This window comes from Ammodytes marinus (genome assembly GCF_949987685.1).
Source record: "Ammodytes marinus genome assembly, chromosome: 24".
Lineage (NCBI taxonomy): Eukaryota > Metazoa > Chordata > Actinopteri > Uranoscopiformes > Ammodytidae > Ammodytes > Ammodytes marinus.
The window spans coordinates 12,031,835-12,048,522 of NC_137228.1; the positions used below are offsets into that span (position 1 = coordinate 12,031,835).

Consider the following 16,688-nt stretch of genomic DNA (forward strand, 5'->3'; position numbering starts at 1 on the left):
AGGGGTTGTTTATAGGACTTTAAAATGGTTTGTTAGCCCTTGTAAGCATTTCCTGGCCTGGCGCATGGTGTGGTGAGGCCCAATGCTAAGCTACAGTTAGCATATTTAAACCCTAGCAAAGATGATCCCTTAATAACATATTAACAACAACATAACTCTTATAAATCAGCGGAAAACTGAACTAAATGTCCCAACCTGATTTATTTTTAAACAAAGCACCCACTACTTCCATTGTTTCGACTTTTGTTAGAATTGTCCTAATTTGTTTTGGATAATTATCAAAATGTAATGTGCCAATGATTTCAAAATTTCTCGGGAATTAATATGTTTATTGTGGCAGGTAAGTTAGGATTTTATTTCAAGTTAACGTACATGATCTAACTGACTTAATATTCAACAATATACACATTTTCTGAGCAAATTTCTGTCTTAGTTTTTTTAATACATATTTAAGTCATTTGTATATTGCAGTTATGGTGTGAATTCACTGCCAGGTTTGCTACTTAATTTAGTTCCCTTTTATAATACGCTTATTATTATTTAAAATTTAAAATAATCTTATTTAGTATACAATTATTTTTACCATGGAATAAGAGCATTTGTACAAAATGTTGTCCCATATTTGTACTATTTTCTATTATGAAATCTAGACCTTTAGAGATTATTTTGACAACAAAGTCACACACGCTTTTAACAAATCAATATACTTGTGTTTGAAGGATACAACTTGAATTTTCCCAACAAATATAATTTAAACATCAATAATGTGTCCTAATATTTGGATTTTAGTGATTAAAACTAAACTGGAACCCTGTAAAGCGCTTTGAGTCACAGAGAAATAAAGCGCTATATAAATCCAATCAATTAAATATAAACAGTCAGCATTTTTATTTCATTTTTTTTATGAGCGTGGCAGTTTTTATCTAACACACAAATCAAAGCTGTGTAGTTATAAACATCCAGTGAGCGTTTATGGCAGCTTGACAGTGTTTATGTCAGAGTTGATATCGGACTAAAATAAACTGCCTGGCTTGGGGTTGGGTTCATGTTAGTGGAGCAACGTGTCTCTTCGGTGCAATAGTTTGGACGACAATGGAGCCACATGCACAGACAGGCTGTCCATGGAATCCTTTGTTAATATCACCAGCGTTAATCTTTATAAAAACAGAGGTACAGATTTAGCCGCCGGCCTTTTAAACGCTATTATTACTGGTCTTATGGGGGATTTGTTTACAGGGGGTTGAAGGCAGTTGAATGAGGGGATCTTTTTAGTGTTAAGATTAGCATTGTGATACTTTCTTCAATTCTTTTTTTATTCCCGGTAAAGGGTTTTTACTGGAAGTTTTTTCTCAGCCGAGCTAAGGGTGTAAGGGCAGGGTGTCATATTGTATCATATTGTATCATATATCATATTGTATGACATGTAAAGCCCACTGAGACAAATGTATTTGTGATTTTGGGCTTTACAAATAAAACTGATTTGATTTTTTTGATTTTGCTAGTTGATTACTGACATTAAGACAATATATGATGAACAAATCCTTCTGTTATAACCTTCAGAATAGTGCTAAGAATAATCATGGAAATTTAAGTTGATGTAAGTGCTTTAGAAATTGAGATTTTTGTTTCAGAGAATTGAAAAAAAAATTATGTTGAGATAATGGCCGTTTAAAGATGGTTGTATAGGGGAAATATACAGACTTAAACAGACAAGGTTTATTCAAATAAAAACCTGAATGTACATTTTGGACCTTTTTATTGATACTAGTATGAAAGAAGACATGTTATGGAAGTAGGGATGGCCATTTAGAATTTTTTCTTTAACCGGTTAACCACCAGAATTAACGGTTATTAACCGGTTAACCGTTAAGATTTAATGTAACCTATTTATAGTGAAATACATGAAGCATTATAGCAGGGCTCCCGAAATTTTTTTGTTCCAAGGACCGGCATATTAATTTAAAAACAATTCAGGGACCAGTAGCCAATTTAAATGCCTACATTTTGACATTCACACGGCACCTTTGTCTGTTGTGAGAAGAGGTCTAGTATGCGAATGTAGGAGCAGAAAGTGCAGTAAGTGACTGAAAAGGGACATTTACACACACACACACAGGCATGGGTAGCCTACCAAAACCCGGTGCTAAGTAGTGCTGAGCACGGGGCAACATTTTGAAAGACCGTAGTATTGATAAGCTCCGACGTTATCAGTACTGATATAACGATTTTCGCGATTGATCCTGGCACACAATCATGGCAGACTTGTGTCTGTGCAGGGGGCGGGCACTCACTGCCTGGCTGTCTGTCACTCCCTCACACACTCACTGAGACGGTGATAGATGCAGGACAGCATCCACCTCAAGAAGGCTAATGCTAGCGCTATTTTAAGCTAGCGGGAGCCCACGCTGTTAATTCAATTATACAAACATATGACACGGGAGTGTTGTGACCATAAGTTGTGACTGGGAGCGTACCATGGACCTATTGTAAAGTTGAGCGTAGCCTACACTACTCGTTTCATTCTTTACCGACAGTTGGCATTCTTACATCCGGTTTAGCGATATCAAAATAAGAGTCCGGATTTCAGAGAAATTAAGATTATTTCATTTTTTTCAACCGTTTAACCTTTAGTATTAACCGGTTAAAGATCTTCTTAACGGTTAACCAGTTAACCATGGACCTCCCTATATGGAAGATAAATATACAATCCCAAAATTGGCCAGTGCTTGAAAAAACAATGTTGTTGCTGCTTTGTCTTGCCTTGCTCACAGGAGTTACACCCACATACCTGTAATAGAAAACCTATATAAAGGCAACACTGTGCACTATTCGCTTTGGTGGAAGCTTGAGTAAACTTGAATTGAAGTGTGTTTTCTCTTTCTGTCTTTCAGGGGGTCTTTTATGAATAATCTAAAGCAGCAAAAGCCGACGCTAACTGGCCAGCGTTTCAAAACGAGGAAAAGAGGTGTGTGTTTAAGCAAAACAATATTTACAAATTTCTTTGTCCCTTTCAAAGGTGGAGTCAGCGATTCTGGAGAATGCTTGTTGTCAAAAACAGTTTATATCTCCTCATGATCTGCTACCTGACCTAGCTGCGTGTTTTTCCAGTGTTAATACATAGCCTAGGCTCTGTAAACAGGCATCTTACTAAGTATGGTTGTGTATTAAAACTGGATTTTTTTTCTCCAGCGAACCCACACAGTACAGACAGGTAGTGGATCATGAGGAGATATTCACTGATTTTGACAAATTGATTTGGACAAAAAACTTTCTCCAGAATCACTGAATCCACATTTTTAATTTCCTTATTTTTCCCCATATAATTAACATGTGTTACCTTGCTCCCACAGATGAAAAGGAGAGGTTTGACCCTACTCAGTTTCAAGAAAGTATCGTACAAGGCTTGAACCAAACTGGATCGGATTTGGAGGCAGTCGCTAAGTTCCTCGATGCCTCTGGCGCCAAGCTTGACTACCGTCGTTATGCAGAGACACTCTTTGACATCCTGGTGGCCGGCGGAATGCTGGGTGAGAAAAGATTCTCTTTATTTTTTTGCGTTTTTCGCTTTATTGGACAGTTTTGTAGAGACAGATATGAAATGGGGTAGAAAGGGGAATGACATGCAGAGAAGGACCCGGGCTGAATTCTAACCCGGGTCTGCTGTTAAGAGGACTGAGAGTATGTGGGGCTTAACCACTACACCACGAGCGCCCCCGAGAAAATTTTCTTAATGCATTATTCACTTGTGTTTTCCAAATCTGTAAATCTTTTGGAAATTACTTGGAGGGAAAACAGGCTAAATTCAACTCAAAGCTTATATTTCTCACACTGCCATTGCTAAAACTCTTTTTCTCTTCACACGCACATTTCAAAAGGTAGAACGACCGGATGCAAACTTGTATACACATACATTCTTTAATGTCAGGCCGTTAAAGAATGTAAAATAAAATGTTTTAAAAAAAGTCTAAAATCTTCCATTGATTCGACATATTGTTCAAATATTGTCCATCATTTAGTTTTGGCATTGAACACAAACTGTTATGATATAGCGTGTTTAATAATAGTTTTTCTTTGCTCTTTTAGCTCCAGGGGGGACACTATCCGACGACATGACCCGCACGGAGTTCTGCCTATTCACGGCAAATGAAGACCTGGAGACCATGCAAGCATACGCACAGGTAGCAACACACACACACACACACACACACACAAACACACACACACACTGATACTGTTTGGACCAGTTACTACTACAGATTGGCTTTTATTGAAAAATTCAGTAATGGGGAAAAACAGCCAAGGAACCAATTTATTTCTTGGACTTTAAAGGGGCTTTGAGGAACTTTCAGTTTGTGTTAATTCTAGCAACCCCTTTGGACAAAAGCACTAGTGTTTTTACCACGCCAGCTGTTCCAAGGAACCATTTTAATGCATTAGGACACTTGATTGAATGCACTGAGTTAAACTTAATGTTTGTTTTCATATGAACAGGTTTTTAACAAGCTGATCAGGCGTTACAAGTACCTGGAAAAGGGGTTCGAAGAGGAGATCAAGAAGGTGAGTAGATTGGTTGTTTAAAAATGTAAAAAGCACCAGTTGACTTTTCTGCAGTTAAGTTAGTTTAGTTAGTTAGTCAATCTATTGATACAATAATACAAATGCAAAATAAAACTTATCTCTTGTAGTGTGAGAGAGCAATAGTAACATGTTTTATGGCGCAGTTTCTGCTGACAGCACGACAATAGACGTGAAGCCGCACCTAGACCAGTAAATCAAAATGTGGGATTATGTAACGCCCAAAAACACAACTAACCAGTTTGTGTTACTCAATTCAAAAAGCTTTATTGGCATGACTATTCTATTGTGAAGAACAGTAGGGGAGAACGGGGTAATTTGTCACATGGGTTGGATGTCACATTCGTTATATCTCGCCACCAGAGCGCGCTAGCTCTGAAATGTTGATATAAAAAAGGTCCAGAATTGGGATCAGAGGTCACATACATAGACTTCCTTGGAGGAAGACAGCTGCATTTCAGATGAGAGGATGTTTTGTGTTTTTCATGTCAAATTCAAAATATTTTGCTTCTCAGTATTTTTCTTCTAGGCTTTTACACAATGGGTTTATAACAAAACACTTGTTACCCTCAGAAAGTGTGAAGGGTAAACTATAGTTTAGATTGTGGTTAGCAAGCTAATTAGTTGTCAGATGGTTGTTGGCCTTGATGCTAGCAAGAAATTCAAGTTGGGGTTGGTCGTCAAATTTTTTGGGGGGTTGGTTGTCACATGTTATCTCAAGGCTGCAGCCAGAAAAGGAACCCAATAACGAAAGAAATTGTCAAGCTGTATCCTCACTGACACCCCAGAGAAGGAAAGAATAGAGCAGGAAAAGGCAGCTAGCAAGCAAAAGAAAAAAGGGCAACAAAATCAAAACAACCCAGTGCATCCCAAACTAGACCAGCTGCCAAGGCTACAGAACGTTATGTAGGCCTATTTGTCAACTTGACAATGCAATTAAACATTCAAATTTGGTTCTGCCTCCTTGCCTTCTTTTTAAGATTTTTCCCATTAAGATAACATTGAGACAAACAACCCCATAGTGTGTGACAACCGACCCCTTGATGGGGTTGGTTGTCACAATGTGTCAGAGTGTCTTTGATGGTAAATTACTTCTTCATTACAATAAGTTGGAAAAAAAGAGAGACACACATTTCTAGCCAACACCTTAAGCTTCAATTTAATGTAGGAATGGCTATTGACAGATGTTTTGGTGATGAGCAATTCTCACTAGAGTAAAAAGTGTGCCTACTTACCCCGTTCTCCCCTATTCCCAAAGCATTACATTATACACATGTTTCAAATAATAACAAATGAACAATCAGAACAACCCCCATACATACATGCACATATCACAGTACGAATGATAAGGCATTTGACTGTAAATTATAAAATGTCAACAACAAGAACGGGTGGTAGAATGTAAAGGAAGAGGGGTCAACCAGTAACCATGAGGTCTCTGGTTTGTTTCCCGGCACCAGACAGGAGGGTGTTAGTATTAAAACTAGTGGTGGCTGCTATTACATCTACGGTGCCCACCATCTCTACCATTGTGTCCTTAAGCAAGACAAAGAACGAATTTCAATGCACCTTGTGTAAATTGACAAATAAATAAATAAACTTATAAATTAAGTAGGGCTGTCAAACGGTAAAAAAATTGAATCAGAGTAATCACAGGATTCTGTGGATTAATCACGATTAATCACGAATAATTTTACCATTCGAAATATGCCCGAAAAATTCGAATTTTCTCTGTATATTGTTGTATGAACGGAAAAATAAATGACAGAAGGTGGATATGTATGTACATTTAAAATTAGTATGTTTTTTAATTGAAAATCCAAATGATGGTTTTAATACTGAAAATAAATTTAAATCAAACTAAAATATATAGGCCTACCTACCAAACCATAATTCAATTGGTCTGTCTCTTTACTATATCTTTGGGCAAATATAGGATAGGCTATATAATGGCATTTATTTGGTGAATCTATAGATTGTGCATTATTGAATACAACTTGATTACAGTCCGCTGTGTGTGTGTGTGTGTGCGTGCGTGCGTGCGTTTGTACGCACGACCACGTCCTAGGGGACTGTTCATGAGTGCCAGGAAGCCGACGTTATGTTGATGTCTGATCACACACACCGCTGAAAACTGCAGACGTTTGTGTCCTCGCGGGCTCTGAACAGAGCGGACAATGTTTCTCCTCCTGTTGCTTCGACATCAACTGCCACCCGCGGCAGTTGATTTTATATACTGTGACACAGACGTGGCCGTGAGCAGTTTAAAACTTTAAAACACGGCACGGGCTAACGTGCTGCTATGTTTGGCTGCGCGCAGCTACTGATCCTGGGTCAGCCACAACGTTGAGTGACTGTAGTAGCCTACAGAGCCGGTGGGATGTAAGGGGCGGATCATTCTGCACATGTGTTAAATGCGTTAAAAAATTAACGCCGATAATTCCAGAAATTAATCACACTGCGTTAACGCGTTAATTTTGACAGCCCTAAAATTAAGTATTGATTATGTGGGATCTGGTGTTTACTGCTCTCTGATGTTGTGTCAGCTAACCAGTATGTGTTTCGCTGTCTGTCTGTCTGTGTGCGCATCTGTCTCTGTCTGTGTGTGTGTGCGCGCGTCTGTGTGTGTGTGTGTGTGTGTCTGTAGTTGCTGCTGTTTCTTAAGGGATTCACGGAGTCTGAGCGCAACAAGCTGGCCATGCTGACGGGCATCCTGCTCGCTCAGAACAACATCTCAGCCTCAATCCTCAACAGTCTCTTCAACGAGAACCTCGTCAAGGAGGGTGAGCACTAACATCTTTATCCCACAAACTCAATACTGACACACAAATATGTATTTCTTTTTTTTATTTTAACTGGAGGATATTCCTTTTTTTTTTTTTTTTTTTTTTTTTACATTTTCACTTTAAGTGATTTTGTTATTTTAGTGATATGTTGGGAAAGGTCAGCTTAATAAAGTCACTCTAGTAAAGTTAAAAACCCAGACTATTATGGCTATATATTTAAAAGAAAGAAATAAGTTATTTCTCTCTCTCTCTCTCTCTCTCTCTCTCTCTCTCTCTCTCTCTCTCTCACACACACATTTATTCTATCACCTTGAGAAAAATCTGCGTCCTTATCCTAATGGAATTCATTTAGAAACATTTTGACTAAAAGTTGACTAAAAATGCCATGACTTTTCATGGACTTAAATTTCACTGAAATGCTTTATCGTCTATTAAAACTATGAAGGATAAAACTGACTAAACTAATAAAAAATTTTGATTTAAGAATAAATCTAAAAATGCTGCCAAATGAACACTAATAACAGAACAAGATTTATTTATTTTTTTTGGCATTTTCAAGCTTTACCAGATAGCACAGAGCCGAAATGGGGAGACAGAGAGAGAGGGGGGACTACCCGCAGCAAAGGTCCACGGGCCGGACCCGAACCCGCGACCACCGCAACGAAGGCCGGAGGCAACATGGCACACGCTCCACCCACCACGCCACCGGAGCGCCCATAACAGAACAAGATTAACCAATGATATCTGTTTGTGTTCAGGAGTGTCTGCGACCTTTGCTGTCAAACTGTTCAAGTCGTGGATCAACGAGAAAGACATCAACTCTGTGGCCGCTATGCTCCGTAAGGTCGGCATGGACAACAGACTCATGGTAAATTCAAGTTTTTTTTATAATCTTTATTGAACATGTTAAAATAATACAAACTAAATAAAAAGAATGAGCAGTAAAAAAGGAAGAAAAAAAACAAACAAATGGGAACCTCAGGATCCTAAGAAACAAATGCATGACTCAAATAATATAATTCATGTTCAAAAGGGATAGGAACAAGTTAAAAACTTTTCTGGTCCTGGTCCTACCCCCTCTTATTTTTTATAATTGTTCACAAAAAAATTAATATTAAGCTGTTTTTAATCTGAAAAGTCTTATTTACCTGAACCAGTTATTTCAGAGCGTAGAGTTGATGAAACAGATTTTTGTGCTGCACTAAATCTAAACTTCAGGGGTTCCTGCAGATCCTAAAAATGTTTTAAAAAGTAAAATCCAAAAATACAGCTTTTGACGTGTCTTAAAATTAAAATAGACAAATAGAAATACATTTGTAAAACACACATAAACAATTTAAAAAATATATATATCTTACACTGCAATTTTTGCCATCTCCTCCCCTTTTAGGAGCTGTTTCCTGCCAACAAACGGAGCTATGAGCATTTTTCTAAATACTTCACTGACGCCGGTCTACAGGAACTGGCCGACTTCGCCCGTAACCAGCAATCCATCGGCGCTCGCAAGGAGCTGCAGAAAGAGCTGCAGGAACAGATGGCCCGCGGAGACCCTCAGAAGGAGGTCAGGGAACTACGCTTTCCAGAAATTAATCACACTGCGTTAACGCATAGTGTGAGCCCTTCCTGAGACATGATGTAAGGGATTGACGTGCAGTGTTGTTGCTGTTCCTACTGTCCCCCACAAGGGGCATGAGATCAGTAATCAACACCCTTTTAAAGTGGCCATTTGAATGATGATTGTGATATAATTGTGATATTTCCAATTTATTTACTTATTTAATTATTTATTTATTTGTCTTTTATTTATTTTTATTTTACATGTTTATACCGTCAATTATTTTCTTTTTCTTTAAATGTACTTTTCACTTATTATTTATTTATTGTACTTAGCTCGGAGTAGGGTGAAGTAGATGTAGAGTAGAGTAGATGTAGAGTAGAGTAGAGTAGAGTAGAGTAGAGTAGAGTAGAGTAGAGTAGAGTAGAGTAGAGTAAATATGATTTAGGCAATTATGCTATGAGGCTAACAATGTGTTTTGTTTCCTCTTCCAGATAATGGTGTTCACCAAAGAGGAGATGAAGAAGGGGAACCTGTCTGAGCAGGCCATGATCAGCATCATCTGGACCAGCGTCATGAGCACCGTGGAGTGGAACAAGAAGGAGGAGCTGGTCACAGAGCAAGCAATCAAACACCTCAAGGTACAACACTAAACACTGCATTTTAGTTTAGTCAAAGACCTACTACCATTGGAAATATGAAGGTGTATTGAACTCTGAGGTTCTATGTGGTATAAATGTGCAAACATTTTAAGAAATCGGTTCATCCTTGCCTGAGAAAGGGCAGAAAGAGTGTTTTATGGTCTCACTGTCTAACCACAACCAACACTAAACACTTTACTTTACTTTATTAAGGTCCCCATTAGCTTCTGTCTGTCCTAAACAGAAGCAGTTTGGTTAAAGGTGTATAGTCAGTGATTCTGAATAAAGTTTGTTGTCAAAATCACGTTTTGTCAAAATCAGTCAATATCTCCTCATGATCTGCTACCTGTCCGTAAAAATCTAGTGTTAATACACAGCCGAGGCTCTGTAAACGGGTATGTTGCCAGCTACAATGGGCCCCCCTTTTTTGACATACCAGTTTACAGAGCATAGGCTGTGTATTAACACTAGATAAATATTACACAATATCATTAACATTAACATCTCCTCTTGTATGTGTGTGTGTGTGTGTGTGTGTTTGTCTGTGTATGCGCGCACACAGCAATACAGCCTCCTGCTGAAAGCCTTCACCTCCCAGGGTCTGTCGGAGCTCACCCTGCTGCTCAAGATCCAGGAGTATTGCTACGACAACATCCACTTCATGAAGGCCTTTCAGAAGATTGTGGTGCTCCTATACAAAGGTGGGTGCAATCATAACCGTACGTGATTATTACATATCATATATTATTATAAACAATCGGTTGATAGCTTTTTTTAGGTTTATGAATGTCTGTTTATATGCGGAGACATCTTTTATTTTTTTTTTAACTTCTTTTTATTGAGTTTTTACATTATAAAAACAATTACAAAATCAACATTGAAATATATCGATATCTCCCCCCCTCCCCTCCCCTCTTGATGTACAATTAAATGCATATGAATAACAATAGTAATAGGTGTAATAGCACAGGAATATACAATATAATATATAATACTTTTGTTATATATATATATACATATACACATATTACAGTAAGTCAGTACTAAGATACAGTAAAAAAAAAAAAAAAAAAAAAAAAAAAAAACTCTTTCTGACAAGGGATACACACTCAAGGCACTACTCTATACATTACAAATCCACCCAGTCTGTAATGTGGGTAATGTTGTCAAAATACATGAGAAAAGGCATCCATACTCTTTCAAATTTATTTGCAGCTCCCCTCAATGTGAACTTGATCGTTTCAAGCTTTAAATAGAACATTATCTCTTTTAGCCATCTAGTATGAGATGGTGGGACTGGTCTCTTCTAGTTAAGAAGTATAAGGCGGCGAGCTAGCAAAGTTGTAAATGCGACCACATCATGCAACCCAGCCGGCCATATTGTATCTCTGGGCATCACCCCAAAAAGAGCAATGATAGGCTGAGGAATAATTTTAATACTGTAAATGTCGCTAAGAGAGCTAAAGATCTTTTCCCAAAATGTCTGAAGCCGCTGGCATGACCAAAACATATGTAACCAGGTGGCGGTAGAAGATTTACATCGCTCACACGTGGGATCGGTGTTTGGATATATCTTTGCTAGTTTCTCTTTAGTGAGGTGAAGACGGTGAAGTATCTTAAACTGAATAAGACCGTGCCTGGCACAGGGAGATGAGGAGTGCACTCGCCCAAGGATTAAATCCCACTGATCATCCTCAAATGACAGACCTAAATCATGTTCCCAAATCAATTTTAAATTTATCAGAGTTTGAGGATTGATAGCATCAATTACCCCATAAATCCAGGAGATGGCGCCCTTGAGATCAGTGTCCGCTGCTAAAAGGATATCAATAGGTGTGCTTGGTGGTTGAGCAGGGAAGGGATGATAACCGCTTTGTACAAAGTGTCTAATCTGCAGATACCGAAACATATGGGAACGGGGCAATAAGTACTTCTCCGCAAGTTGCCTAAAGGAAGCAAATATCTTATTTAGATATAAATCTTGAACAAGCCTAATTCCATTGCCATGCCAGGCCCGAAACGCCAGATCTGACATGGAGGGGGTGAAAAGATGGTTTGAAAGAATAGGAGCCTGTAGTGAAGTGCTTTGCAATCCAAAATGTTTCCGAAATTGAACCCAGATCTTTATGGTATGGGCAACTACAGGGTTTTCAAAGGAGCCAGAATTAAGAGGTAAAGGAGCCGTTATCAGCGAGTGGAGTTGCAATTTAAAAGATTCCAATTCAACCCAAGCAGGGGCTTCCACACCAGAACCACACTTAGCCCATATCATAACCTTCTGTATATTGCTAGCCCAGTAATAATAAAGGAAATTAGGCATTGCCATCCCTTCCAATTTTTTCGGTCTTTGTAAAAAAGATTTACGAATACGAGGGATCTTACCATCCCATAGAAAAGCACTTAAGACTTGATCCAGTGTCAAAAAGTGTCTTTTTGGAATGAAAATCGGAATACATTGAAATAAGTAAAGAAATCTGGGGAGAATGTTCATCTTTACTAGATTAATCCGGCCAGCCAACGAAAGAGGCAGTGCACGGCACCGACTTATATCCTGCTTGCACCGATCGAGTAAAGGTGTAAAATTAAGATTATATAATTTATGGAAGGAGCGTGGTACCACTACCCCAAGGTATGTAAAATGAGAGGGCGCTCTCTTGAATGGAAATACAGCAGAAGGTATATTAAGAGCTGCTGAATTAATGGGGTAGAATTCGCTTTTTTGTAAATTCAATTTGTAACCAGAAAACTTTCCAAATTGTTCCAATGTTGACAGAACATGTGGCAATGATGAGACTGGGTCGGCAATATACAGAAGAAGATCATCGGCGTAAAGAGAAAGTTTGTGTGTAGTATTCCCTCGGGTAATCCCCTCAATTGCCTGGCACTGACGTAGGGAAGCAGCAAGGGGTTCTATTGCCAAGGCAAATAGAAGAGGGCTCAGTGGGCAACCCTGTCTCGTGCCTCTATATAGGGGGAAATATTTTGATTGTAAATTATTTGTATTAACTAAGCTAATGGAGAAGCATATAACAGTTCAACCCAAGAAATAAAATCCTTGCCAAAGCCGAATTTTCTCATTGCCATAAATAAATATTCCCACTCCACCCGGTCGAAAGCTTTCTCTGCATCTAAGCTTATTACACATTCGGGGACTTCAGACCGGGTGGGAGTGTAAATGATATCAAAAAGCCTCCAAATATTAGAAAATGAGTGTCTGCCACGAATAAATCCGGTTTGATCAGACAGCACCAAATCTGGGAGAACGTTCTCGAGCCGCCTAGCGAGAGTCTTGGCCAGAATTTTGTAATCTAAATTTAGAAGGGAAATTGGTCTGTAGGACTGACAACACATAGGATCTTTGCCCTTTTTGTGTAGGAGACAAATAGAGGCCTGATTCAAGGTTTCAGGGAGATGACCAGATGAATATGATTCATTGAACATAGACAGCATTAATGGGGATAAATCCTTGGCAAATTTTTTGAAAAATTCCACTGGGAACCCATCCGGTCCGGGGGATGCGGAGACATTTTTTGAACATTTCCTCAACCTTATATGTTTAATTTTTAAGTGTGTGGTGTTGTTTTTTTAATACAACTATTACAAATTTGGCTCATCAATGCCCTTCAGTTCACACATAGCTTCTGATTGGTTACTGATATCCCTGGAATATCCTTTAAATGTTAGTAGGCAAAGGCAATGATAAACAGTTAAAGCTAAAGGATACTTTTAACTGGTTTTTATTTTTTGTCTCCAACTGCCACAGAGGCTGAGAAATAAAAAACTGTAAACGTTGACATTATGTGTAGTTTTTGGGAGATTTTTAATTTTATTTTTTTTCAGACAGACTTACATTTTTAGTGGGTTAATTGTTAATTTCTATAATTTGAATGTTGATAGTTAGCCTGCTATCTGTGTATGAATGTGTGTGAATGGTAATGTGGGAATGGGAACATGTCTCCCTTGCAAAAGAGTCTCCGGGCTCAATGGTATTTACCTGTATAATTAAAAGTAAAAAAAAAAAATATATATTTATAATAATTTAACCAGTATAATAAGTGACAGAAGCAGTTAATGTCCTACAAGTTAAACAGTTTCTTCTTGAAGTGCTTTTTCAGAGGCAGGTTTCAGGCACTTTGAGTAAACGCTGAATCTAATCTTTCACTGACATTGTCCCTTTATGTTTTTGTCTCGTTAACAGCGGATGTATTGAGCGAAGAGGCCATACTGAAGTGGTACACTGAAGCCCACCTCGCCAAGGGGAAAAGCGTTTTCCTCGAGCAAATGAAAAAGTTTGTGGATTGGCTGAAGAATGCGGAGGAAGGTAGCGGACCGTTTCACCGTTATACAAGATATTTAGATTTAGCGTGATGAGGATTTATAACTTTAAGTTGTTGAGTTACGTTTTAGGATCATTGCTCAATACAAGATGCAACTACCATGTCACAAAGATCCAAATATCACCAAAAGACTAAGAAATATTATACATTTTTTAAAATCTTTTATATAACCTTAGTTTAAAACAGACTAAATCAATCAATAAAGTGACCAATTGTTTTAACTTCACAACATAATTAATTAGTGCAGTGTTCTTTCTATCTTCCTGTATGTTATCAACCTGGTAATTCAGATATAAACTTGCTTTCTAACTTTTCCTGTGAGGAAAGTTTGTTAATAAGAATAAATCGTAGAAATGTTTCACTTCTGTCACACCCAAAGTTACATATAGTGCACCTTTTATTTGTTCTAACCGAGCAAATCGTTTGTGTGTTTCTACAGAGTCTGAATCGGAGGACGAGGAGACGGACTAAAACCTCCACGGCCAGATGAGCTTTTTACATTTTTAATTTTTTCACCTTTTTTTTTAAACAAGTAGCGAAAGGAGAAGTTAATATGTCTTTCCCCTTCTTTGTTTCTATTCTACCTCCTGTTACTTCTCTTTCCCCACAAACACACACACAAACACACACTTACTTCTACCACTTCCTAAAAGATTATTTTAACACCATGAAATAGGTCTCTGCAGTCCTATTTATCATTTATAACACGTTTAGGAGTGTGAAAATAATGAATACGCCCCTCTCATCTCTATTTTTCTGGTGGTATTAACGTCGTAATGCCGTCTGTAATCTGGATAAAAACATTCCATATGGGTTCGGCTCCTGCGTGTACGAATCGATGTGCGTTCTTGCCATGCGGTTTCGAGGCCGAAGAGAAAAAATACTAATAAAGTTTTGCCAACTGTTTTTTTTTTTATCCTCAAATTTTTAACGACTTCAACTCACGTTTTGGCTCACGATGAGTCGAAAACTTTGCCGCGGCCTTTTCTTGACTTTCTGCGGAAACTCTTCTGCCCCCCCCCCCCCCCCCCCCCGAGCCCGACCACTGTAAGATGCCTCGCCAGCAAACTGATGAATATTGGGTTCTACTTTCTTTAATCTGATACAAAGCAATTGACTTTTTTATGAAATAAAAGATTATGAAATTGACTGTGTCCTTTTTGTTGTTTATTTTTTCTTCATAGGAGCAACACAACTGCACTCTTTATTGCTTGTATTTAGATACGGATTTAGCTTTTTATAACATAATGGTAAAACGATAGTTACGTATGTAACTGGTTCTATGAGTTCCGGATGACCGCCTTTGGCGGTCAGTAGGAACGAAATAGAACTAGAGTATTTCCCAAGATTCTGTCTGCATTTTAAAATATTTTTTATCAACCTGATGTATGAACACACACAAATTTTAAATTCAATACAAGCTCCATATTTTGGGCATTTGAAGTTTATTTTTGACATTTCTGTGCCACATAAAATGCAGGAAATGTCAGCTTCAACCCCATGATAGAATAATTATTAGAAACGGTCTTTGTATTTGAATCAGAATAACGTCTTAAGGCTATAACCTCACATTAAAGGAGTGCAGTTGTGTTGTCTCTTTAACTTTTAATCTTTTCCAAATTTAGTTTTTAAACATGTTGATTTGAACACAAACTGAATGTTTTATATGTATTCAAAAATATATATACACAAAAATTAAGTGATGAAAATATTTTTTCAAAAAAAGAGGGTATACCGCATTTACAGACAATATTATTGCCCAATCAAAAGTGAAAAATTACCCAAATTATACAACATAGTTAAGTCTTATCAAACACTGCCCCCATTATTGATTGATTGATTCAATTTATTTCAGACATCAAAAATACTATTATCTATTTACTAGATCCTTAACTTGCATCACACTTTGTAGAGTTACTAAAAATACTACCATACATTTTCCATTTACAATACTATTGATAAAACTTGATCAAACATTTGCAGACAAAGTAAGAGAAAACGTTTTGATGTTATTTTTATTTTACAAAAATAAAATGTTTTCTCCAAGCAGCTTCTCAGTATTTGCGATGTGCAAAGGACACAGTTGTCTAGTATTCGAGTACATGTTCATACAGTCGTGTTACACATTAGATTTAGAGGTAAGCCTTCGTATTTAAAACACAGCTTTGAGGTAGTGTGCAACATTCCCAGTGATAGTCTTCTACGCTTTCTTAAAAAACAAGAGAACCGTTTTTTTTTTATAAAAGATATTTCACATAATATTTTATTATATTGAATTATATTTAAATATTCTTTAAATCAGTAACCCTGTGTCTCTGTATGCGAGGGGCATGTACACACAAAAATACGTTCTAGCTTTGTGCTTTTAAAGTCATACAAAGATTGTGCAACGATGCAAAAGTAAACATTTCACCACACTGCAAATATATTTCTCTCAACAATTCACTTTGAAAGGAACCTGAAAAGCTTATGGATAAAGTAGCATCCCGTACAGTTTGAGAACTTTCCTTCAAAATTAGGAACAAATTATAGTTTTAGGAATTGCTTCTAAAACACAAGTTGCGGATCATTTTTAACACCATAAAATAAATTAAAGGAAGGGATCTGCATATTCCAGATTTTAATTTGTTCTACGATAAAAAATAGTGTGAGCCCTTCCTGAGACATGACGTAAGGGATTGACGTGCAGTGTTGTTGCAGTTCCTACGGTCCCCCACAAGGGGCATGAGATCAGTAATCAACGCCCTTTTAAAGTGGCCATTTGAATGATGATTGTGATATAATTGTGATATTT

General features: G+C 37.6%; 1 protein-coding gene across 1 annotated transcript in view; it reads left to right on the plus strand.

Annotated features, from left to right (window-relative positions):
- The window catches only part of LOC307270003 (eIF5-mimic protein 2-A), a 15,400-nt gene extending 357 nt beyond the window's left edge, over nt 1-15,043 (plus strand). Inside the window, exons 2-12 of the mRNA XM_080053127.1 lie at nt 2,892-2,965; nt 3,351-3,527; nt 4,084-4,178; nt 4,492-4,557; nt 7,223-7,358; nt 8,120-8,229; nt 8,752-8,922; nt 9,411-9,557; nt 10,120-10,258; nt 13,756-13,878; nt 14,334-15,043. Of these exons, the coding sequence (XP_079909253.1) occupies nt 2,902-2,965; nt 3,351-3,527; nt 4,084-4,178; nt 4,492-4,557; nt 7,223-7,358; nt 8,120-8,229; nt 8,752-8,922; nt 9,411-9,557; nt 10,120-10,258; nt 13,756-13,878; nt 14,334-14,365 (1,260 nt within the window). The 5' untranslated portion in view covers nt 2,892-2,901 and the 3' untranslated portion in view covers nt 14,366-15,043. The remainder of the gene's footprint in view (nt 1-2,891; nt 2,966-3,350; nt 3,528-4,083; nt 4,179-4,491; nt 4,558-7,222; nt 7,359-8,119; nt 8,230-8,751; nt 8,923-9,410; nt 9,558-10,119; nt 10,259-13,755; nt 13,879-14,333) is intronic.
- The last annotated feature ends 1,645 nt before the right edge of the window (nt 15,044-16,688 follow it).